The 25,677-nt window shown below is 41.3% G+C and overlaps 1 protein-coding gene across 3 annotated transcripts in view; it reads right to left on the reverse strand.

Moving 5' to 3' along the window:
* Positions 1-2,763: 2,763 nt before the first annotated feature.
* The window catches only part of TMEM150C (transmembrane protein 150C), a 107,042-nt gene continuing 84,128 nt past the window's right edge, over positions 2,764-25,677 (reverse strand). For all 3 annotated transcript variants that reach the window (XM_043447819.1, XM_043447818.1, XM_043447820.1), the window contains exons 2-8: positions 20,912-21,008; positions 19,754-19,807; positions 19,593-19,625; positions 19,058-19,125; positions 11,736-11,863; positions 8,459-8,636; positions 2,764-4,954 (exon numbers count right to left, since the gene is read on the reverse strand). In XM_043447819.1, coding sequence (XP_043303754.1) covers positions 4,746-4,954; positions 8,459-8,636; positions 11,736-11,863; positions 19,058-19,125; positions 19,593-19,625; positions 19,754-19,807; positions 20,912-20,991 — 750 coding nt within the window. In that variant the 5' untranslated portion in view covers positions 20,992-21,008 and the 3' untranslated portion in view covers positions 2,764-4,745. The remainder of the gene's footprint in view (positions 4,955-8,458; positions 8,637-11,735; positions 11,864-19,057; positions 19,126-19,592; positions 19,626-19,753; positions 19,808-20,911; positions 21,009-25,677) is intronic.

Genomic DNA, 25,677 nt, shown 5'->3' on the forward strand with positions numbered 1-25,677 from the left:
TTTGCTGTTCCTTGGAACCCTCACTTTGAGGAATGTTAATAGGAACTCTGAACAGATAGAGAACTAGTTATTGTCTCCACGATAACCAGCAAATTGCAAATTTCAGGATATGCAAGTTTTGCTTTTCTATACCATGTGAAAGTCAACTTGTTTCATATGTGGAATTCTCTTTCTCCAAACTTCCCACTACTTTGGAGGACTGACACATTTTAAATGTGGCTAAGAGTCCTTAGGCTTGGTGGAATTGCATTTCTGTCATTTAGCTGCTGTTTAGATGGTTCTTCACACTTGTAATTAGGTGTTTAACTAACCCCACAGTTCGCCTCCTTCCTCCATTTCTGTATGATGATGAGTTTCTTTTTTTTTTGGCAGCACTGGGTCTTAGTTGCGGCATGCAAGATCTTCCATCTTGGTTGTGGCATGTGGGATCTTTAGTTGCGGCATGCAGACTCTTCGTTGCAGCATGTGGGATCTCGTTCCCTGACCAGGGATCAAACCTAGACCCCCTGCATTGGGAGCACAGAGTCTTAGCCACTGGACCACCAGGGAAGTCCCTGTTGATGAGTTCTTTAACAATTCTCCCATTTCAAAGGAAGGACAGTAACTCAAAAAGTCTTTAAAACTTAATGTAAGTCAATGAGATTTCAATAAAAGTAAATCAGTAACATCCCACCTCCAACCCCCCTAAAAAAACCTAAATATGAATCTTGTGGCAGTAAGTCACAAGATTGTTCACAAAGGCTTCTCCTACTCTGGGCACACAGCCAGAGAGCCACCCTTGGCTATGGTGATTTGCCCTCACCAGTGAAACGCAAGCTAAGTGATATTTGTCACTTCATAGCGGTTTTAAAACCAGTGAGCAGTCTCCCACATCTTCTTGGCTGTCAAGCAGCTATGAAAGCAGTTTTAAGATGAAGATTTAGAAGTTCCCTGGCAGTCCAGTGGTGAGGGCTCCACCATTCCACAGCAGGGGGGCTTGAGTTCGATCCCTGGTCGAGAAACTAAGATCCCACATAGTCCATGGTGTGGCTAGAGGGAAAAAAAAGATGAAGCCTCTGTCAGCCAACATCTGAGTCATAATGATGAGCAGAGCCTCCTTGCTCATCCAGGATAGACACCTAGTTTGAGAAATAAACTTTAGTTTTGTTAGTTTTATTTTGGGAAGGCAAAAACCTAATTCATCCTGACTCAGCGCCTAAGGACAGAAATAAGCAGTGATATACCAGTCTCCATGATAACTAGCAAATTGCAAATTTCAGGATATGCAAGTTTTGCTTTTCCATACCGTGTGCAAAGAAAATCCAGTACGTAACACAGGTAATGCAACTTGACCTCACTGTCAGTTCGCCACTGAATCAAAAACTTGAACCTCGAATGTTGTTTTTAAAATATTTCTCTCCTAACCAGGAAGGGCAGTTTTCAAGAGACTTAGCTGGACTACCAGAAACACAGTGCAGTGTTATTTCCTACTGTGTTCTCTGGGTCGTCTGCATTAGCTCCTCTAAGGATGCTCACCCCAAATGCAGGCTCCCTGGTCTTGTCCTCCTAGATGAATACTGGAGTCCTTAACTCCTAGGAGGTTCTGTCGTCTAGATCTTTACGTGTCTCTGTGCTCTAATACAAAATTTTATTTGGTCTTTGTCTTTGGTTCCTGCCAAGAGCTCCTAAAGCTTGGAATTTTCCAAGTGATAGGGGGAGCTTTTGTTTCTCAAAATGAGCCCCTTTGATCACACTTGAGTTTATGCTCATGAGATCACTATGGGTGGGGCCTCTAGATGGCCTCAGGGTGAAGCCAGTCACCAGGAAGACCAAGTGGCCAGATCTCCTGCTGGACCTCCAAGCAGGAGTGGGGGAGGGGGCTGGAGGGGAAGGTCTATACTCTCTTCAGCAGTTGAGATTTAGAGAGCTCCTTCGTTGGTGAGCACATTGAACCCCGGGAGGATGGTGTGCCCCTGCGCCCCTCGCTTTCCTTGTCCTGTGCATCTCTTCCACTTGGCTGTTCTGAAGCTATAGCTTTTTTTTTTTTTTTTTTTAATTATTCATCTTTGGCAGCACTGGGTCTTTGTTGCTGCACCTAGGAGACTGGGATTTACTCTGTAGCAGTGATGCACGGGCTTCTCATTGCAGTGGCTTCTCGTGTTGCAGAGCACCGGCTCTAGGCACACAGGCTCAGTACCTGCAGCACGCAGCCTCGGTAGTTGTGGCGTACAGGCTTAGTTGCTCTGAGGCACGTGGAATCTTCCTGGACGAGGGATCGAACCTGTGTCCCCTGCATTCGTAGGCAGATTCCTATCCACAGTGCCACCAGGAAAACCTAAGCTGTCTCTTTTATGATAAACCAGCAAATTGACGTAAATTGTCTGCCCAAGTTCTATGAGCTGTTCTCAGGAAAACATTGAAGGGAGAGGAAGGGAGTTGTGGGAACCCTCCGATTTTATGAGCAGGTTGAACCTGAGGTAATCTGGGAACCTGACACTTGTGACCAGCATAGGAAGTGAGGGCGATTTTATGGGACAGAGCCTTTAAGCTGGTGGAGTCTGACAATAACTTTGGGTAGTGTCAGAATTGAACTGAATTGTAGGACACCCAATTGGTGTCTGGAGAATCAGAGACTTGGTTGTTAGTGTTGCCAAACGCCCTACAAATATGCTATTGGTGTAACACTGAAGTTCAGTTTCAACATAATGTCTCATTGGGTTTACCTATGCTTCAATATTAGAGAAGGAATGTTCTTTGAAGAGGCCAAAAAAAAAAAAATCACAATTCTGCATAAAAGAATTTTATTTAGCGATCAGATCTCAATGAATAATGCCAGTCATTGCTTGATTCTGTTAAAATGTGCTATTAGATATACTCTTAAAAAGTGTACAGTGCATCACCAAAAGCTATTTAACTTGGATTGTGTAGAGTAAAAGAAAACTTCATAAATCTTTGTTCTTTGATAAAATTTTTAAAATATAAAAATGAAAAAAAACTTCCAAAGCAGTATTCAAAAATAACAAATGTCACCTTGGACTATTTACAGTAAGATGCCTTTCTAATAGGAGAACACTCTTTTTTTTCTCACATTTTACTTGGCTGTTAGAGGTATTCTTCCTCCCCCACCTCATGATTTCTTCCATTCCTATCTTGCAGGAAACTGTCATCTTCTCTCTCATTCATCTTTGAGTCTTTCTCTGATGCGCCCTTTTCCCACTCTAAATTACCAGTAATTCTAGTCAACAGACGTTGGTTGAGCACCTAATGTGTGCCAGGCACTGTGCTAAGAAGTGGGGATAAACACAGAAGTGAAAAGTCGTTGAACCCCCTCCTCAAGAAGCTCAGAGTTTGTGTTGCGTTAAAAAACATTGTTCACATTATAGTCCTTGAAATCTCAAGTCCCTGCGAAGTGAATTTGGGGATTTCTTGAAACAAAGTGCACTCACAGGGTCTGTCAGCTTGGCCCACTCCAAGACATTTTGAATTTAGAATTCTGCTCATTTTTATGAAACACAGCCTCTATAAAGCCCAGGCCTACAGTTTGAGATCTAAACTCTTTGCAGGTGGAAACTACATGCTGAGTTGTAGGGCACTAGCTGAACCAGTTTGTTTGTGGGGGGAGGGTACCCTTCTAATTGGCTCCTACAAATTCTGAGAATGAAAAGCCCGTAACCTCCACCACCCCAATACAAAATTTAAGCGATGGGTCCATTTGAGAAACTCCCCTCTTATTTGAACCTCCAACAAGATGCTCTAAAACTCCTACCTTTGACAAATGTCCAGAAGGAGTTCTTTTTATCACCTTTGTGCTTTTCTGTGACTATTTTCTTAGCTTCAAACATAAAAGCAGCAAATTGAGCCTACAGGTGACCTTTTCCCCCCGCTTTATCACGGTTGACCCCCAAACAAGTTCAGTTCTTGCATTTGGTCTACATCTTCTTTATCCACGAGACCTTGAAAGACCCATGGTAGTTCCTTACAAAAAAAAAGAAAGCAAATCACGAAGTAGAAAATAAAAACCAAACATAGCGTACTATGGAAGCAAAAACGAAACCACACCCTGGCTGCCCCCATCTCTCCATGCCTGGCAGACCTTGGTCCTGCAAATATTCACATTGGGAAATATTTTCCCAGTCACAGTAAAGTCCAAATCATGTGGTGGACTTCCCTCTCACAGCTTACAGCGTCGAATCTGGTCAGCCAACCACTGAGCGACGATGAAGGGAGTTTCTCTGGGAAAGTTCCATCCTTTGATCCCACATCGTCCGCAGATTACGAGGGGTCACATCTCTATACAGTGTCCGTCCAAGTAAATGATACTTGGTCCATTCAAGAGCCAGATTCACAATTTCCTCATGAGCTGGTTCCAAGCCCTTTGGATCTGAAGGCAACTTTGGGAGTTGGCACTGTTCCCACGTTACATTTGGCCTGCCCTACCCAAGGTAGGGTGATCATAGTGGCTGGAGTATGCGAAGAGGACAAGAAGAACAGGGGGTGTTGGGAGAGAGGGGAAAAGACGTGATCATGCACAAGCTTCTTGCTCTGTCGTGCATTATATTTTCAGTGTAACAGCGTGTGTTTCGACATATAGGGCTTGTGCTTTTTCGTAAAATAACTCGCCCTGAAAAGCTCATTTGGCAAATGTGGCCATGAATGTGTGTTTCTGCGTGTGTGTGTGTGTGTGGTTATATGTCAAGTCCTGTGGGTGTGTCCTGGCCCCTCCCTCGCTGCCACACCCACCTCCCCGGCAAGGAAAAGCTGAAGGGTTACACCTGGTCGGTTTGATACTCGGAAGCTTCAGACAGGCTTTCTGAGAAGCTTAGGAAGTTCTCCTGGTATTCGGAGCAAACAATCTCGTAGCGATAATGCCGGAACTCCACGGCAAAGGTGCCAAAGTAAGACAGGAAGCACATGACCAGACCCCACTGGACCCTGGCGGCGTACATGTGGATGCCTTGTGCCATGAGGATGAAGTCTGGGGAGAGGTGGTCAAGGAAAGTGCCTCCATCGGCCACGTTAAGGCTGGGCTCTTCTCTGGGCAGAGATAGGTGACAGAAAAGAGCCAAAGAACTTGACAGGGCCAGCTGAACTCTGTCTACATAAATAATACAAGGTCATGTTATTCAGCCCTTCCTTTGTGCCAGACATGCTTCTAGGCGCTTTCATGGAACACCTAGCTTGACGCTCACAACATCCTATTATCATCAGTTTGTTTAAAATAGGGAGCACAGACCGATGAACTTATTTTCAGGGCCGCAGAGGAGACGCAGACATAGGGAACAGGCTTGTGGACACAGCGGGGGGAGCGGAAGGAGAGGGGGGACGAATGGAGAGAATAGCATGGAAACGTCTCCACCACCGTATGTAAAAGAAACAGCCAGTGGGAATTTGCTGTATGACTCGGGTAACAAACCGGGGCTCTGTGACAATCTCGAGGGGGTGGGAGGGAGGTTCAGGAGGGAGAGGATATATGTACACCTAGGGCTGATTCATGCTGATGTATGGCAGAGACCAACACAATGTTGAAAGCAATTATCCTTCAGTTAAAAATAATTAATTTTTAAAAATAGGGAGTACAGGGGCATGCGTGCATGCTCAGTAGTGTCCAGCTCTTTGTGACCCCATGGACTGAAGCCCTCCAGGCTCCTCTGTCCATGGAGTTTTCCAGGCAAGAATACTGCAGTGGGTTGCCATTTCCTACCCAAGTCTCCCGTGTCTCCTGCATTGCAGGCAGATTCTTTACCTGTTGCGCCATCAAGGAAGCCCTTAACATAGGGAAATGGAGGCCAAATGGGTAACACACGTATTTGGTGGAACTGGGGTTCAAACACAAGAACTCTGAGTCCTTGCCCATGTATTCGACCACTATTCTTGATGGTGACCTAATAAACTGTGAGACTAGCTAAAGACTTATAATTCCAAAGTAATTATTTGGCCAGAAAAATAATGTTATATTTTTAAAAGAGACTGCAAATGACTATGGAACAAGGTGTACTTACCAAATAGCGAACTACATCCATATAAGCTGTGTTTGTCTTTGCAGTGCTGCCAACGATGTTTAAGTGGCATTCCTTCCTCTAAGTTTTATTACTGTCTTTCAGACAATATTGTATAGGCTGGTTTCATTCCTGGTGTTGCATTAAACTTGTGCCCAAATAAAAATAGGCAACTAAGAAATCAAAGGAACAGATGATATGTCTATGCCTGAATATATATGAACTATATGCATATATGTACACACACATACACACACACACACTTCAGTATATATAAAGGTAGGAGCTTGGAAGAAGGAAGGTTCATAATATTTTTGATTGCAGGGGTCCCCAACCCCCAGGTCATGGACTGCTGCTGGTCCATAGCCTGTTAGGAACCGGGATGCACAGCAGGAGGTGAGTGGCAGGTGAGGGAGCGAAGTTTCCTCTATGTTTTCAGCTGCTCCCTATTGCTCTCATTACACCTGAGCTCCACCTCCTATCAGATCAGTGGAGGCATTAGATTCTCATGATAGCGTGAGCCCTATCTTGAACTGCCTGTCCAAAGCATCTAGGTTTGGCACTCCTGATGAGAAACATCCTGAAACCATCAGCCTCTCCCCACCGCCCCAGTCCATGGAAAAACTGTCTTCCATGAAACTGGTCCCTGCTGCCAAAAAGGTTGGGGACCAATGCTCTAGTGAAAGGCTAAGAGGTCAAGGACTAAATAAAGTTATTTAGAAAAGTCAGAAATGTTCCCTTAGAATTAGCTCTACCTTCAGAACTTAGACTTAAAATCTTGGGAAATTTTCAGAGAGCAAAAAAGTATGTGAGAACTACTTCAGCTAAACTTTGCTCTCCTGACTAGACTTGGATCCATTCACCAGGGAACCAAGAAATGGTTCCAAGTCTTCAGAAATAACATGGATCAGAATTGTTTAGTATAAGCTCAAAATTAAAAGTAATTCAAAACCCTCACATACTCTTCTGACTGAGGGTTCAAAATATTGCCAGAACAATATTATTATTACTTAATAGGGGAGGGATACATCTTCAGATCTCACACTGGCAGAATTCTGACTTTACTCATAAAATAATTCTGACCTATTTACTCAGATTACTAGTAATAAGCAACTTTTTGGCTTGAATTTCAAGTCCTTTGATGTTCTCTATCTAATGTGACCATAGAACTTCAGCAAACCCCTAAAATGATTGAATGGCAGTTTGGGAAGGAAGAAGAAATAAACCCCTCTAAATACTCCACTAACTAAAGAACGTCTTTGAACACTAAATGTTTTCATATTTTAAAGCCACTCTAAGTAAAAGAACTGAGCCTGAGTTTAAAACAAACTGACACATTCCATGTGTGATCTTGGGTAACTAACCTCTGTTACTATCCTTGTTAAGTGAGGATTAAAAGCGTAGACATATTTAAAGTTGCTTATAATAATGCCTAGCACATTATAAGTGCCCAATAAATACTGGCTATTCATGAAGTTATACAGTTTCTATAAACTGTGTAACAGTTTCTATAACTGTAAAACATTCGTGTTCATTATACAGTTTGCCATCTAGGAACCTTATTCCCTTCTCCACGGTTTCCAGAGAACCTATTGGAGTGAACACTTAGGAATGATTGACTGATCTGACTGGTGGGCTAGGAACTGGCCCGCTTCCACTGGGCTCCACCCTAGACTAGTCCCTCTGCAATCTGTTTGGGGTTCAACTGCGTGAAGTGCTGTTCTCTGTCTTTTCCTGATTTCTCTACTTGTTACTGGGTGGATAAATTGGATTCTAACGTGTGAGATAGGAGGCCTGCATAATTCTCCCTTCCAAGTTTACTAGGAATAAAGGCTGATTTCTTCACACCCATTTGGCACCCATTTGTCTCCTTGTGACTGTTCTCCATTGGTTCAAACTCCAAGGGAGGAAGGGAAACAGCACATCAAAACCTCAAAATTATTTGTTTGGGACAACAGTGCAGGCTGTGGTAATCTAGTTCTTGAATTTCTTTTCCAGAAAAGTGTACTTGTTTTTCTGAAAGTTAGAAATGTATTTTTGCCTCTTGAAATTCATTTTTACAGCTTAATAAATTAAATGAAATAACAGAGCCAAGATAAAGTCACAAATGAAAAAAAAAATTGTCAAGATGGAAGAAAAAAAGCACAATTCCCTCTTGGGTTATGCATTCTATCTATTTCACAAAAGGAAACCTCACGCCATTTGTGATAAGGTGCATGCATGACACCATTCCTACAGATTGAAACAGTTTTGAGCAGGCAGCGCTTGTTTTATCTTTAGTTCTCCATCTCCTCTTTGGCATGAAAAGTAGGTCTGAGCGGTTTTGGTTTTTACTTTTACTTTTTGTTTTTGTCTAATATTCTGAGATGATCTGACAGTATATCCTAAGCAACTGAGAATGGCAATGTTCTCATCTTCTACAAGGACAAGTCCTCTGTGTTTTAATCTCACTGGCAGAGAACCTTTTCACACCCAAAGGATACAGAGGACCACGCAGAGAGTGATGGACGCTGAGAGAATAACTCGTGGAATTCCAACCTTCCGTCCTTCATTCTTGATGTTGACTTTGAGTGTCAGCGCCGCCTGAATCCAGCAGGTCAACGTGCCAAATCCAAAAGTCAAGGAAGTTCCGACATTATGGATTTCTTCATCATTTGTGAGCTAAGGGATGAACAGACAATGACCTGTGGAGGCCCATTCAGAAAATACATACAGGCCAATGGAACACATGAAGGAGAAAGAAATAGGTAAAGAGATGTTCTAAGAGCGGGCTAACAGATTGTAGAAAGAGCAAAATCCTTCATCTCCACTAGCTCTTTGGGTCTGTTCTCCATTGGTTTGAACTCTGAGGGAAAGCAGGGAAATGACTAGTACCCTCAAACCTCAAAGCATTTGCTTAGATGAACCAATGAATGAACAGGCAGTGGTGATTTATTGTTTGAATTTATTTTCCAGAAAAGCTTTGGGGAAAAGTAAAAGAAAAAAGCAGGAAAGTTACACATAAAAAGAGAAATGTCAAGTTTTTACAGACATAAACCCCAAACTCTGTTCTCTAGATTAAGAAATGAGACCAGAATCTGGCTGTGTATTTACTGATTGAGGCCAATTCTAAGCAGGTCAAGATTTCATTGGCCTGGACAACTAACAACACTGGTTGTTATCTACTCTGTTCTGTAATGTGGCCAATCATTGTTAGGTTGAACCTGTGCCCCCTGCAGGGGAAGCATGCAGTTCTAACTACTGGACTGCCAGGAAATTCCCTTTTCTCCCCCATTATAATAAGAAAAATGCACTTATGAGCTTTTGCCATATCTGGAGACCCATTAAAAGGCAACAATGTTTGAAGATTCATGGTCAAGGCCTTCATACAGTTAATAGGTTAAAGGAGACCCATTTGGGTTGTCTCATTTGGAAGTGAGAGATGTAAACTGCTCAAATCATTGCCCGCTGATTTAAAAAATACACAGTAGTACAGTAGGATTTTTTTCTTCTTTGAGAAGAACCACCACCCAACAGGTCAAAACACATATTTTTGAAACATTTTAAATAATGATTCCCCAAATCAAATTCTTCTAGAAAACTGGCTTTCCATGTTGTACATAATCTGTTTATTTATTTTTTAAATCTAGTTTTAAAAATAGATGGTATATTTAGTAACATGGGTCAAATTTTTAAAAATTATGAAAAGAGTACAGGTTGAAAAGTCTGTCTCCTATCTCATATAGTAGTTACCTGGTTTCTCAATAGGCAACTGCATTATTTGTTTCTCCTGTAATCTCTGTAGATACTCCAGAAAATGTGCTGTGAAGAACATGTAGTGTCATTATTGATGGTTTTGAATATTTGTGGTTCAATCAGTGGGATTGAAGAAACCCATCAATGGCATTAAAGAAACCCATCAATGGGATTCTTTAGGGAACTTAAGTGAAAACCAAAATGTCTACTCAGTAACTTCCATCCAAGACCCAGTTGAAAGAAATGATAGTTATTGAGCTTTTTACAACATGCCAGCACTTGTAGCACAGAAGTATAAGTGGAAGAAAGACTCCCACCAAAATCTCAATAGAAAAAAAATGCTCTGTGCCCTAACATTTTGGAGCTCAACAGATAAACTCTCAAATATTCTCCTGATACTTCACTGTCCAAGGCAATAGGTTCTAAGAAGGCAGCTTTCTCATTATTGGGGTTGATATGGAATGAGACCTTGGGTAATTAGAGGAGTTGGTGGGATTGCAGGCCTATCTGTTAGATGACCTGTTAAGTAAAAAAATACTGTACCAGGGGATGTCTGGGGGAATGAGATACTGCTGCTGCTGCTAAGTTGCTTCAGTCGTGTCCGACTCTGTGCGGCCCCATAGACGGCAGCCCACCAGGCTCCCCCACCCCTGGGATTCTCCAGGCAAGGACACTGGAGTGGGTTGCCATTTCCTTCTCCAGTGCATGAAAGTGAAAAGTGAAAGTGCAGTCGCTCAGTCGTATCCGACTCTTAGCGACGCCATGACTGCAGCCCACCAGGTTCCTCCGTCCACGAGATTTTCCAGGCAAGAGTACTGGAGTGGGGTGCCATTGCCTTCTTCCAATGAGATACTAATTTAATGGATCATCCGCACTGGGGAGTCAGGGCAAGAGTCAGTCTTAGACAACCCACTACCATATTTTCAGTGAGAACATTATGAAACACTCACTGGAGTGCTGAGTGTCTGGAATGCCTTCACCATTTGGATTTCACTCAGTAGACAAGGGAGGAGTGTCAGGATCAGCGTTTAATTGCAAGAAGGAAGTTTCTACTAGCAGTATTTAGCAGAGGCTGGAGGATGCTGGGGAGGAAATGGAGGCAGGGAGAACAGACAACCACTGTAACAGTGCAGTGGTCTCCATGACTTAAAAATGAAGTCAAGAGTTGAGTGATGGTATTGACAAGGGAAATTATGCTTAAATGACCTTGGGTGTGTGTTAGTCGCTCAGTGGTATATGCCTCTTTGTAATCCCGTGGACTGTAGCCAGCCAGGCGCCTCTGTCCATGGGATTTTTCAGGGAAGAATACTGGAGTGGGTTGCCATTTCCTCCTCCAGGAGTCCCTCCTCTAGGGATCAAACCTGAGTCTCCTGCATTGCAGGCAGATTCTTTACCACCTGAGCCACCAGGAAAGTCCCTAAATGACCTTGCACTTTTATATTTCTGGGAAGAAGAGTTAGGGTTAGTACATCTTTATACAAGTCACAGGTATTCTAAAGAAATTCTGGATTTTCAAACTAACTCCCATGTGAGCCTGCTAATCTGAAACACAAGCTTTCATCCAATAAGGATGTTCAATGTTTAATTATAGAAAGGCAATGGTTCTATTAGTTTTCTAGAAAGGCAGATTAGGACACAATTTGTTATGAAAAAAGTATACGGCACTTTGAAAGCCCTTGTAGAAAATACACAGCTATTTTAGTAGCTGCGTTTCCCAGTAGCTGTGCTCCATGTCTGATGTGCAGCGAGGACTTTCCCATGTATGGACAAGGGAAGCCTGGCATGCTGCAGTCCATGGGCTTGCAAAGAGTTGGACACGATTGAGCGACTGAACTGACTGAGGTGAGGCTCAATGATCAGACAGGCTGCCTGCTGGAGAACCTGTGCATTATTAGGAACCACTGTTAGAATGTTTTTCAAAGTCCATGGAGAATTTTATGGGCCACATAGTGACTATACCCTACTGGCTGTGATAATCATATAGGCAAAGCATGAGATGGAGATGAAAAAGGCCAAATGAAGTACCTGAAAATTACCAAGTAAGGTCATTCCAAAGGAAGCCAGACAGAGAGCCACCAAGCCACTAATATTCAGCCACGGATTTAAAACCTTTGGTTTCAGTTGTATGAAGCGCAGAACAGCTACCACAAGAGCTGGGAATAAAACAAAATGTTATAATTGAAAAATTGAAGTCACACAGTCAGACTAGGAAATAGCATTCTAAAGCCACAATGTGCAAAAGTAAACTTGTCATCGTACATTTTTAAATCTCTGAAATGACAATTTTTCAAAGAAAACTTGCAGGCAATGTTTCTGATTATTGAGATGTTTTATTTTAGCTAACCCGGGGAAAGAAGGAATTGAAGCAGCAGTGTTACATGTTACTTGGGTGATGCAAGATAATAGACTGGTAATAGTGTTGTTCCCAGAGTTTTCAAAAACAAGGTCAGCACAGGACAGACTGGCTTAGGAGAGCATTGCAGAGGCCTGGCACACAACAAATCAGATGCAGAGAGTCGGCCCATGGCACGAGAATTCACTGATTCAATCACCCTTTAATTGAGAGCAGTGTTAGGACAGATGGGGCAAGAAGACATGGGGAAGAAGACATGGTTATCAATCTAGACAAACCTGCTCCTGCCTGTGCCAGAAATCATTCCTGGGTATGGGAAGGAAGATAAAGCAAGTATACAAATCCCTTCATTACTAGTTTACTCCCTCTCCCCTCTGATTCTACCTGTGGGTGTTCATTGTCAAAGGACAAAGTTCATCCAAATTAGGGCACTGACAGTAATAAAATCATGGAATCTGTATTTTAACCTAGCAGATCTGGGGGTTTGGTATGTATTAAAAATCATACTGTGATTATATTAAGAAAGCCCAGTTCTTTCAAATGATGTTAATTACTCATTTTAAAAGCCCACTCTTTTCAACCAAATTGTCATTGGAGAATCTGAAGAGAGAATGAAGGAAGTTACTTAGATTTCAAATGTGACTTCTAATAGTGACCTTGAGGCTAGTACATACTCAAGCCATTAATCTAAGAATCCCTTTTTTATTAATTGCTTACTGCAGGGATATTTTCATATTTATACAAAAATCTGGGAGAGCCTAGTCTACAAATGATTTTTAAAAAGCACTTGCAATTAATATGTTATAGCTAATATAAGGAAAGGCAGTTACTACTTCCTAAGGCAATTTATTTTGACATTAAGGTTTAGCAGGGAAGATGATTAGGAATTCAGGAATTATCCTATTTATATAGCAATTCAGTAGGTAATTATTTACTAAAAGTCTACCTTGATTACTGGCCAATATTAGTAGCCATTAATAAAGAAACCATCCACAAATTTGCATTTCTCAAGTCTGCTGAATTTAACAGTTTCAAGCTACGAAGTTAGTTCGTCAAACTGACTTTCAGTTCCAAGTACCTCTGGTGAAAGAGTGGTATACATCTTGGATAATATTTGGATTTCGGAAGCAAAACATAAATAAACCATAATTTATGAAATCTTAAATTGTTTGGCTCTGATTTAGCTTTTAGTATATTTATATTTAGCCCATAATTCATCATCAGATTAATAGATTATACTTGAGTTGATAATAGTTTTTCAACCTAATGGTTTGAGGGATCCAGTTAGGAGCTACAGTGCAATATTTTCAGAAGTCTATTAACAGTGACAACAATTATCCTTGTTGTTTAGTCACTAAGTCGTGTCCAACTCTTTTGTGACCTCATGGACTATAGCCCATGAGGAGCCAGGCTCCTCTGTCCACATTAGGAGATGAAAAAATTTCTATTACTTTGGGGATGGAAATAGGAGGAAGAAGTGGGGAGAGGAGACATTCACTACAAGCACCCCAACACAAAGTGATCTTCAGAAATGGAAGCCATTAGATTTAGACCAGAAATCTCCACAAAGGGCATCAGGGGAGACACTTGCTAGTTACCTGTGTGTGGGTGTTAGTCAGGGCATAATGACAAAACCAATCCTAAAGGAAATCAGTCCTGAATATTCATTGGAAGGACTGATGCTGAAGCTGAAACTCCAATACTTAGGCCACCTGATGCGAAGAACTGACTCATTGGAAAAGACCCTGATGCTGGGAAAGATGGAAGGCAGGAGGGGAATGGGATGACAGAGGATGAGATGGTTGGATGGCATCACCAACTTGATGGATCTGAGTTTGAGCAAGCTCCCGGGAGTTGGTGATGGACAGGGAAGCCTGGCATGCTGCAGTCCATGGGGTTGCAAAGAGTCGGACATGACTGAGCGACTGAACTGAACTGAGTGACAAAATCCCGAGGCAAATATGACAAAATGTATCTGAAATACATTTCAAATGTGCTTTTACAAATGACTAGTGGAGAGTATGACTCTGGGAACTCTCAGCTGTCATTCAGTTTGGAGGGCTAGGATGGTGCCGGAACTCTGGCCGAAGCCCCGACTCACTGCCGAGGCAGACGCCAAAACGGCTCTTCACCTTGGCCAGCCAGGTAGTTGGTGCCACTGTGCCCCCAGGGACACAGTCACTGCCACTCCTTGTGTTGCTCCTTTCTCGCCAATGAACTCTGGACGTGTGCCATTCCCCTGGCTCCAGTTATTCTAGCCTTCTCATTTGTAATCTGGATGGTATATCATTTCATCAAGAACAGATAATGAAATTAAGCAGGAAGCAGAAACCTTCCCGAAGACAGGAATCAACCCAACACTCCTCTAACTTCCAGAATTGCAACCCAAACACCACACTTTGCCCTTTTCACCTATTAACTCCATTATAAATCAGCTGAGGGCTTCCCTGGTGGTCCAATGATTAAGAATATGCCTTGCATGCAAGGAATACCAGTTTGATCCCTGGTCTGGGAAGATCCCACACGCCGTGGGGCAACTGAGCCTCTGTGTCATAACTACCGAGCCTACGTACTGCAACTCCTGAAGACCGTGCACCTAGAACCTGTGATCTGTAAGAGAAGAAGCCACTGCAACTAGAAGCCCGTGCACACGAAAGAGTAAGCCCTGCTCACTGCAACTAGAGAAAAAGCCAGAGCGACAAAGACCCAGCACAGCCAATAAATAAATACCTCTTGAAAAAAAAACCAAGCTGAGACAAGGCATACTTTCTTTTTAAAAGAAGATCTAGTTGAAATTTTATGGTTGTGGAAATAATAAAGTTTCTGGTCTGTTAACAATTTTATTAAGAGGTTTAAATGGAGGCAGATTCAGACTATCTGTTATGAAGTCCACTTACAACCAAGTAGTGATTTAATTATAGCTTCTTGAAAGGGTCTTCTGGGCAGTAGGGCCATTTCAAAGCCATCTTTATATATGCAAACCAATTTTTACCACATTAACATTCTGCTCAACAGATTTTTTTTTTAAGTTTTCCTTACATTTTTACGATTTTACTTACAGTTTTAGAAAAGATTTAAAAAACCCACCCATCTGTGGTTTTTGATACTTACAACAGTTCTTTGCTATACAGATGCTCTTTTTAATTTATCTCTCTGTTAAAAAATACAAATATTAGAGAGTAATTGCTTATTTTCTTTGTTAACTTTTTTATTTTGAAGCCGATAGGGTTCTTCAAGTTCAAACTCAAAATAGCAGCTCTTCACTGCAGTTGTAGACTGGTGCCTGGCCAAATTCTTCTTCATTTTGTTTAGTTTTACTGTTTATGCCTCAATAATACCTATTTATGACAGCAGTAGAACATAACAATCAATATGTTTTGGCTGAAGGAGGGAGAGAGGCTGCTGTTAGGTGAGCGAAATCATTCAGCTATTAACTTTATCCTCACAACCTCTCCAGGGCAGAAATATTTCTATTAAGAAATGTGTCTTACAGCAAAAGAGACGCAGATGTAAAGAACTCTGTGGGAGAAGGCGAGGGTGGGATGATTTGAAAGAATAGCATTGAAACATGTATATTATCATATGTGAAATAGATCGCCAGTCCAGGTTCGATGCATGAGACAGGGCACTCAGGGCTGGTGCCCTGGGATGACCCTAAGGGATGGGATGGGGAGGGAGGTGGGAGGGGGGTTCAGGATGGGAAACACATGTACACCCATGGCTGATTCATGTCAATGTATGACAAAAACCACTACAATACTGTAAAGTAATTAGCCTCCAATTAAAATAAATAAATAAATTTAAAGAAAGAAAATGTGTTTTAGATCATAAAAGTGCAGATTTAGGACAAAGAATATAAATAATTCTGTAAAGAAAATCACTGAGCATTTGATCTTTGATTAGTCCATCAAAAAACACAAGATTTTTGCTAACTGATTTTAATAAATACCACACCAACTCATTTGTAGGTTGCAAATTATAATCTGTATGGCTGCCAACAAGCAGGGACTTATATGAGGTCTTCGTTGTTTCTTAGGGCTTCCCCCATGGCTCAGTAGTAAAGAATCTGCCTACAATGCAGGAGACATGGGAGTCACAGGTTGGATCCCTGGGTTAGGAAGATCTGCTAGAGGAGGAAACGGCAACCCACTCCAGTATTCTTGCCTAGAAAATCCCATGGACAGAATAGTCTGGCAGGCTACAGTCCATAGAGTCAGACAGAACTGAGTGAACACACAGCATGCAGGTTGTTTCTTAGAGTCAGTTATGTCGTCCAAAATGATAGTTTGAGATCTAAAAGGGACAGGCCTGGGGAGACAAAAGCAACCACAGTTTAAGGCAAGAATTATTAGGAAAATGATTCTTTTTCACTCCCAGATAAGTAAATAATAGATGGTTCACTCTCACTGAACACTAATCTTACTCAGCTTTGTGTCTACCAGATGGCACTAAAAGTGATGAAATATAATAAACACTGGATGCTGCAATACCTTAGAGCAAAAGCGAGTAAAAACTTAATTGCTTCTTGATGGAGCAGGGGAGGACTGGAGAATCAGATGCTGATGGATGTCATCTGCAAGAGGGGAACTTGTTTTCATGACTGTGTTTTTAGAACTGCTTTTATAACGAGTTAATCATCAGCTTTGTAAAGGGATAAATTTGTGAGCTGGGAGAACTGGCATATTTTAGATATTGCGCTAAGGACTATTGGGACATATCAATTTGTCTTAAGAATACAAAGGGTAATATGTGGCTTCTGACATGTTCACTGGTTTCTTTAAAGCCCCATGGAGGACAGACATCCTGTGACTTTTCCTCATAAGGGAAGTCTCCTGTGTATTATGATTAAAAGAGGTAATGTTTGCAAAGCACTTAGCATTGTGCCTGGAATATTAAGAGGCTGTCATTAATTACTGTTATTGCTGCGCTCCGTGGGGATGATGGTATGAATTGGTACCAACCTGCCTACATGGTGTGATTGCTGACGGACTGGAAAAGGTCTCTGACCCTGCAAGTCCAGAGTCACTCTTGGGACTTTGTGTTCTATTAGATGCAAATATCTCCTTAGCGGTCATTTATGCCTTAGTATGAGTACATTTATTACATCTTTTCTGAAGAATGGTATGAAGAATAGGAAAAAAGAGTGAGTACTGAGTTCCTACGCAGGAGACACGGGTTTGATCCTTGGGTCGAGAAGATCCCTTGGAGAAGGGAATGGCAACCCACTCCAGTATTCTTGCCTGGAAAAATCCATGAACAGAGGAGCCTGGCTGGTTACAGTCCATGGGGTCTCAAAGAACTGGACACAACTGAATGACTAACATGGAGACTGAAGGCAGTGAGGACAAAATCAGACTGACTAGCATTTCCCCTGGGGTCTCAAGGGAACATTCTCCATGTTTCTCTGCCTTCTGAACCAGCTAAGATTCTGCCTGTGGTGCAGGTTGGACCAACCATCTCCCTTGATTTTCCAGGGAATTTTATAGGTCTTCCCTTTTCCTACAGCAAAAATTTAAAAGGAACATGTAAGAGATAGTAGAAATTTTTTTTTTGGGGGGGGGGGAGAGTTATAAATAGATGAAATAACAGGCCACCTCTTTGGGGGACAGGTGCTACAAAGGTCAAATACTCCCTCAGTAATAACATCATCATTAGATCTCACTTGGAGTGAAAGTCTCAGTATCCAAAAGGACCATGTCCAGAAAACTGCTGTTGAAGGATTTAGCTGTCACTGACTGGACCCAACAAAATGCCAGTGGTGATAATTGGTTGACCTCTTTTTCTTTTTTCTTGGACACACTGCACGACATATGGGATCTTAATTCCCGGACCCAGGATCAAACCCGTGCCCCCTGCATGGAAAGCATGGAGTCGTAACCACTGGACCACCAGGGAAGTCCTAACCTATTGAAAGACTCAGAGGAGTCCTTGGCCTGGAGGAGATGAGCTCGCAATTTGAACTGTGGTGCTGGAGAAGACTCTTGAGAGTCCCTTGGACTGCAAGGAGATCAAACCAGTCAATCCTAAAGGAAATCAACCCTGAAGATTCATTGGAAGGACTGATGCTGAACCTGAAGCTCCAATACTTTGGCCACCTGATGCGAAGAGCCAGCTAACTGGATAAGACCCTGATGCTGGGAAAGATTGAGGGCAGGAGAAGGGAGTGACAGAGGATGAGATGGTTGGATGGCATCACTGACTCGATGGACATGAGCTTGAACAAATTTCTGGGAGATGGTGAAGGACAGGGAAGCCTGGTGTGCTGCAGTCCATGGGGTCACAAAGGGTCAGACACAACTGAGCGACAGAACAACGAGGCTGATTTGGACGAAGACAGAGAGTATGGCTGGTTCCCACAACCCCCGGAGAGAAGCACTCAGAGAACAAAGAGGACAGGATATTAAACGAGAGCTTTAGTCCCTGAAGGAAAAGGGAGTTAGGGCCGGACATGAGTACAAAAGGTTTCTTTCTGTTTTTTATAAACCTGTGTTCCCATTTGCCAGCTTGATATGTGTAAAGGCACAGGGGAGGGCATGACCCTAATGATAATATCAACCTTTAGACTGAAAGATGATGTCTATACACATCAATATTTATCTCAGACCCTATGCATTTTTCATGCTTACCAGTGAAAGAATATATAAAGCATTCTTTTTAAAGAAAACATATTGCACAATATTATATTCTCATGCAGGATTTTATGGCACATGAAATACATTATTTCATGCAGCAAAAGAAATAAAGTCAAGAATTGGCTGTAATGATTGAAGATGATAAAGAGAAAAGAAAATGGAAGGTAAGCAGGTGAATGTAAAGGGATTTATTAAAAAAAAAAAGACCCTCAAAACAAAAAATGCCCACTTTAGCATATTGACATGATATGATGCCAAATTATCAACTAAGCTCACCATACTTTTGAAATGAGTTTCTGGAGAATTTAAAATAAAAAAGAAATACCCCAAAGCATGTAAGGCATTCTTCATGTTCTTCTTACCTAGGAATGCTGCCATGTTCATAACTTGACTAAACACACAGCTTGCAGGAGGTTCATCACCTGCAATACTTGAAAAATATGAAATGTTTTATTATTTCTATAGTAAAATCTATGACTGTTTGTAATGGACTGAATGTCTATGTCTCCTCAAAATTCATATGTTGAAATCCTAACATCCCATGTGATGGTATTAGGAGGTGGGGCCTTTGGGAGGTGATTAAGTGATGAAAGTAGAGCCCCAGTGAATGGGATTAGTGCCCTTATAAAAAGGCCCCAGAGAGCTCTCTAGTCCTCTTTTTGCCATGTGTGGACACAGTGAGAAGATAGCAGTCTAAAACCCGGAAGAGGGTTCTCATCAGAACCTGACCATGCTGGCACCCTGATCTTGGACTTCCAGTCTGCAGAGATGTGAGAAATAAATTTCTGATGTTTGTAAGCCACCCAGTCTAGGATACTTTGTCCTAAGAGTCAGAACTAATACACCCTGCTAACGTTGCCTAAGATACAGCAGATCAGAAGAGAATTATCAAGTTACCTTATATATGGTGCATGCTTCACGCCAGGTTTCCTGGATGACAGAAAAAACCCAGAAGCTCAGGTTAATGCATGGTCACTTTTGCATAGTTTAACTTTACCAGTGGCAAAGTTCTGCTAAATCTACTGATGAACAAAGAGTTACCCAGAGATAAACTTTACCTTTCAGCTGAATTTAATGGGAAAATTTTGTCATCTTCCACAGCTATAAAGTATCTATGAAGAAAAAACAATAAAATTTATAAAACAAAGAAATTTAAAAAAAAGAATTATCTGTTTCCCAGTTTACTGGACTAACCACATTAAATCATATTTGCTTGTTTAACAGTCATTGAGTATAAGGACGTCCTTATACTCAATGATAAACAAGCAAATGTTTGAATATACATATGTATGTGTGCTCAGTTGAGTCTGACTCTTTGTGACTCCATGGACTGGAGTCTGCCAGGCTCCTCTGTCCATGAAATTTTCCAGGCATGAATACTGGAGAGGGTTGCCATTTCCTTCTCTAGGGAATCTCCTCGACTCAGGGATTGAACCCTCATTTCTTGAGTCTTCTGCATTGGCAGGCAGATTTTTTTACCACTGCATTACCTGGGAAGCCCGAATCTGTAGCATGTTAGTGTCAAATTAGCAAATCTTGCAAATAATGAGTCCATATCACCAGTATTCAATATTTGCTTTGCATAATTTATTACTCATACTTATTATTTACTTTGGGTGATAGAATAAAGAAAGGGAGATGGGGACTTCAGCAAGGCTGAGTTAGCAAACGTTATTTTAAAGTATTTACAAATACATTCACAAGAATATGACATACACAGTTGTCCATCTGTATTTGCAGGGGACTGGTTCCAGGATAAGCAGTGGATACCAGAATCTGTGGATTCTCACATCCAATAGTCAGCTCCACATCCTCAAACTCAACCAACTATGGACCACATAGTACTGTAGTATTTATTGGAAAAAAAAATCCATGTATAAGTGGACCCTCACAGTTCAAACTACTGTTGGTCAAGGGTCAACTGTACTCTCCTCACGTCCTCCTGTATACTTTCATTTCTAAGTTATTGATGATACCTAATACAATAGTTGTAAAGATAAAGTAAAATGCTATATAAGTAGTTGCCAGTGCGCAGCAAATTCAAGTTTTGCTTTTTGGAACTTTATGGAATTTTTTTTTTCCTGAATATTTTTGATTAGGAGTTGGTTGACTCTGAGGGTATGGAGCCTGCAGACAGAAAAAAGGGGGACTGTGCTATCAAGACTTTGCTTTTTTATCTACATTACACCTGAATCCTTAAATAAGAGAATACTCACACTATCCACAATCCAGCAGATGTAAACAAGGTAAAAACAAGAGGTAAAAACATCCATACACTGCATTTCTTCCCATCCATGCCTGATGCCTGTACCCCTGAAATAAAATGAACAGGTGTTAGTACCTAAGGCAAAACTTGGTCTCGCCCTTTCAAGATGGAAAGGAAGCTTACTTTAATGAAAAAAAAAGCATATTTTATGAAACAAAGGCTCAAATGAGTATCATTACTGTCAACTACACAGGTAGGAAATCCCTTGAACAAGTAACATGTTAGACTGTTTTATATGATTACCTTGAATATTCCAGAATTTTATTGAGAATTGATGGAAAATTTCTTCTAAAGACCTGCATCCTTATGCAAGCATCAGTGTATTTAAGAAAGGACCAAAGAGTTTAGGTTAGGACTTTCAGGAGAAAATCTAGATAACCAAAGGCATACAACCTACTTTTCAGTTCAGTTCAGTCACTCAGTCGTGTCTGATTTTTTGTGACCCCATGAACCACAGCACACCAGGCCTCCCTGTCCATCACCAACTCCCGGAGTCCACCCAAACCCATGTCCATTTAGTTGGTGATGCCATCCAACCATCTCATCTTCTGTCGTCCCCTTCTCCTCCTGCCCTCAATCTTTCCCAGCATCAGGGTCTTTTCCAATGAGTCGGCTCTTTGCATCAGGTGGCCAGAGTATTGGAATTTCAGCTTCAACATTAATTCTTCCAATGAACACCCAGGACTGATCTCCTTTAGGATGGACTGGTTAGATCTCCTTGCAGTCCAAGGGACTCTCAAGAGTCTTCTCCAACACCACAGATCAAAAGCATCAGTTTTTCGGTGCTCAGCTTTCTTTATAGTCCAACTCTCACATCCATACATGACCACTGGAAAAACCATAGCCTTGACTAGATGGACCTTTGTTAGCAAAGTAATGTCTCTGCTTTTTAATATGCTGTCTAGGTTGGTCATAACTTTCCTTTCAAGGAGTAAGCATCTTTTAATTTCATGGCTGGAATCAACATCTGCAGTGATTTTGGAGCCCAGAAAAATAAAGTCAGCCACTATTTCTACTGTTTCCCCATCTATTTCCCATGAAGTGATGGGACTGGATGCCATGATCTTAGTTTTCTGAATGTTGAGCTTTAAGCCAACTTTTTCACTCTCCTCTTTCACTTTCATCTTTTTCACAACCTACTTTTAGTGCTATTAATATTATTTAACATAGTTTTCTTTTTAAAAGTGTTTATGTATTTATTTGGCTGTGCTGGGTCTTAGTTGTGGCATGTATGATCTTTGATCTTCCTTGCAGCATGTGGAATCTTTAGTTGAGTTATGCAAACACTTAGCTGCAGAAGGTGGGATTGAGTTCCCTGAGCAGGAATTGAACCCTGGCCCTCTGCATGGAGAACGTGGGGTCTTAGCCACTGGATGACCAGGGAAGTCCCTAACATAATTTTCTAGTAATATGACATTTTGAAACTATCTACATTCATCATATTTTTATTTATTTATTGGCTGCATGGCATGTGGGATCTTAGTTCCCTGACCAGGGAGCAAACCCATGCCCCCTGCATCAGAAGTGCAGAGTCTCAACCACAGAACCACCAGTAAGTCCTAGTACTATTATTAACATTTATGGATTTATAGATCTATGGACCTGACATGTACATATGTCTACAGCTTGGCAGACAAGAGTGTGAGAAACAAATGGTTACTAAACAAATTAGCAGCACAGAAAGAAATGACAAATGCTTTGCAAATCTGGACTTTCCTCATGACATGTTATTGAGCAACCATCTCAGAAGACTCTAAAGATGAATGCTCTAGAAAACAATGTGTTGTGGATAACTTTAAATTTGCTTCAACCAACACAATGAAAAAGAATGCAGATGTCAGGCATTTTGAATATTGTATTTTAAAGGGAAAATATGTGAACAAAAAATTCTCCACAAAAATGACATGAAAACCAGAAGCTTCAGATATATCTGTGAAAAGTTATTGGTACAGAACAGAAAGAACTAATTAATTATCAGTTTCCTTCTTTGCCCAAATCTATCAGACGAAATTGATTTGAGACACTGGATGCCAACAATCCTTAAGGCAAAAAAGAAAGCTTGTTCCAAGAAACTAAAATGTCCTAAGTGACCTCCACAGGTGACCTGACAAACAGGATAATGTGATTAAATGCACCTCTAACAGTGGCTATTATTTTTGTTTGGCAAGGAAGGAGATGTTCACAGGGAGCTAAAAGCTCTGAATGCAGGTCTCTTGTTTGATTTGAACTAGTAGAGGGTAATGGAAATTTCAACAACCATCATCTTGCCTGCTTTAGCAACACTGTATAGAAGACTGATGACAACTAAAAGTCTCATGGCCCAGTAGTATGAGTGGATGGCTCAGACAGTAAGGAATCTGCCTGCAATGCGGGAGACCCAGGTTTGATCCCTGGGTTGGGAAGATCCCCTGGAGAAGGTAATGCTACCCACTCTAGTATTCTTGCCTGGGAATTCCCAAGGACAGAGGAGCCTGGATGGCTACAGTCCACGGGGTTGCAAAGGGTCAGACACGACTAAGCGACTAACACTTTCACAAGGAAATATCACTGCTCATTATTAATATTTCGGGTTTTATAATTAACCACAAAAAGTTACCTACTGGGTTTGAACCAGTGCTGACACATTTCTGATACTTCCATGATACCTACTTTCATGTGCTGAGATTCCCTGGCTCGTCCGAGTGTTGAAAACAGAGAGAGAACACAGACTTCCCTTCCAGGCTGCTAACCTGCAAGGACTCAGGAAGATCTTAGTTGTCAGAACTGACCTACCTGATTAGGTACGTCTTTCACGCTAAGGCACAGACAACTGGACCTAATAATGTGTCACTGAACAATCATGCTGTTGTCTAAACATCTATCTGAGTAGGGGTGTTAAATAAATTACAGAATCTAGAAGCTGAAACACATTAGAGCCACTTTCAATCAATTTGGTTCAATCGAATCCAATTCAAACCAGTTCATAACTATTGACAACCTACTTGTGACAGGTACTATAACGGGTGGTGGAAATACTCTAATGATCCAACTATTTATAGGTAATAGTCTGTGTAATATATAAAAACTGCTCTATGAGCCAGTGGTGCATAGCTATCCAGTTAACATAATATGGAAAATGATGAGCATTTTAAGCATTCACAATACAGTTTTTCAGTATCCATTCATTAATTTATGTACAGAATATTGTGGGCTCATAATAAAGCTACAAATAATGCTAACAAAATAATTCCACCAGTACCCAAAATGCAGAGGGAGTACAGAAAATAAGGATGTTGATTGAGCATGTAAACCAATTTTTCTGGATCTGGCCCTGAAATAGGGTGCTCCGACAGGATAAGTAGAACTGAAATGGTTATACCAGAGCAACGGATAGGAGACCTAGTTCTCAACCTTAGCTTTGCCAATAACTGACGCTGTAAGCCTGGGAGTTACTTAAATCAGTAACACCATTTTTCCATCTTGAAGACTGATTTCTGAGGCCCCTTAGGGTGGTGGAAGTTAAGTTCAGTATATTTTTACAGTAACAGAATTCTCCAGTACACCCAGAATTATCAGCCATAGAAGAACTCATGTATATTAACCATTTTTAAAATATACTGATGACAAAATCACAATGTCAACTGATTCATGTACAGTGAGAAACACAACTGCCAAAAGGACAAATACTCACACTGATCCCCTTTTAGGAACATCTATATGAGAAATCAAACTTGGAAGTAAGAAAGAAGAGTGAAGAGAGTTAATGAGGTGATTCTAGGACTACGGCATTAAGCACAATAGCTTTGCGTGCTCACTGCCTTTCAAGAGAGGCAGTGTGGTGGACAGGAAATGGTGTGGCCAGGCAGAGGACTGAAGCCCAGTTCTGCCATTTGGTAGCTGTGTGATCTCTGGCAAGTTTTTTAGTCTCTCTCTCTTTTAAATTTGAGGCACATAGGACCTAAGTTTTCCCAACCAGGGATCGAACTCGTGCCCACTGCATTGGAAAGTGAAGTTTTAACCACTGGACCACCAGGGAAGTCCTAAGTTATTTCATCTCTTCAGCCTTAGTTTCATTATGGAGATAACTATTTTGTAGGGTTGTTCGGAGGATTAATGACAAGGCAGGTAAAGTACCTCACACATAATGCTCTGTAAATCCTCTGTAAATGGCACCTCTGCCAACTCGAGCTGCCAAGCAGGCCAATACTCCTATAAGGACAAGATACTCTCCCTCCAGGGCAGGGATGAGGACAGGTTAATGCTTTCTGCTCTGGGCTCATGCTTTTCTAGAACAATACAGACACCCTTCCTGGTAGTAATAGTTTCTTTCTTTGGAGATGACCCTCCAAAAAATTAATTAATACCTTTTCCTTACACATACACTGAAGGCCCACCTTTCTAAGTATCTACTCTTTGGTTATCTTTAAGTATGTGTTGCTTTGCTTACTTTATTTTGGAAGCATTTAAGGTGGCTAATGGCTACTCTCTTAAACTGTTCTATTTTTACTAGCTTAATTCTCACAAGAAAACCTTATGTTCAAATTATGGAAAAACCAGACTGTATCCTTTGTCTAATGAGAAATGAAAATTTCCCTTTCTTAACCAATGAGATGCCTTGGGAGGTGATAAGAATAAGTTTATGGATAATTGTTTTGTTAGCTTCTAACAGAACTACTCATAATGTTTACTTTGGTTATGTTTTTTGTTTGTTTTAGAAAATTCCAAGTTCACGGGCAG

This window comes from Cervus canadensis, chromosome 26 (assembly GCF_019320065.1).
Source record: "Cervus canadensis isolate Bull #8, Minnesota chromosome 26, ASM1932006v1, whole genome shotgun sequence".
NCBI classification, from domain to species: Eukaryota; Metazoa; Chordata; class Mammalia; order Artiodactyla; family Cervidae; genus Cervus; species Cervus canadensis.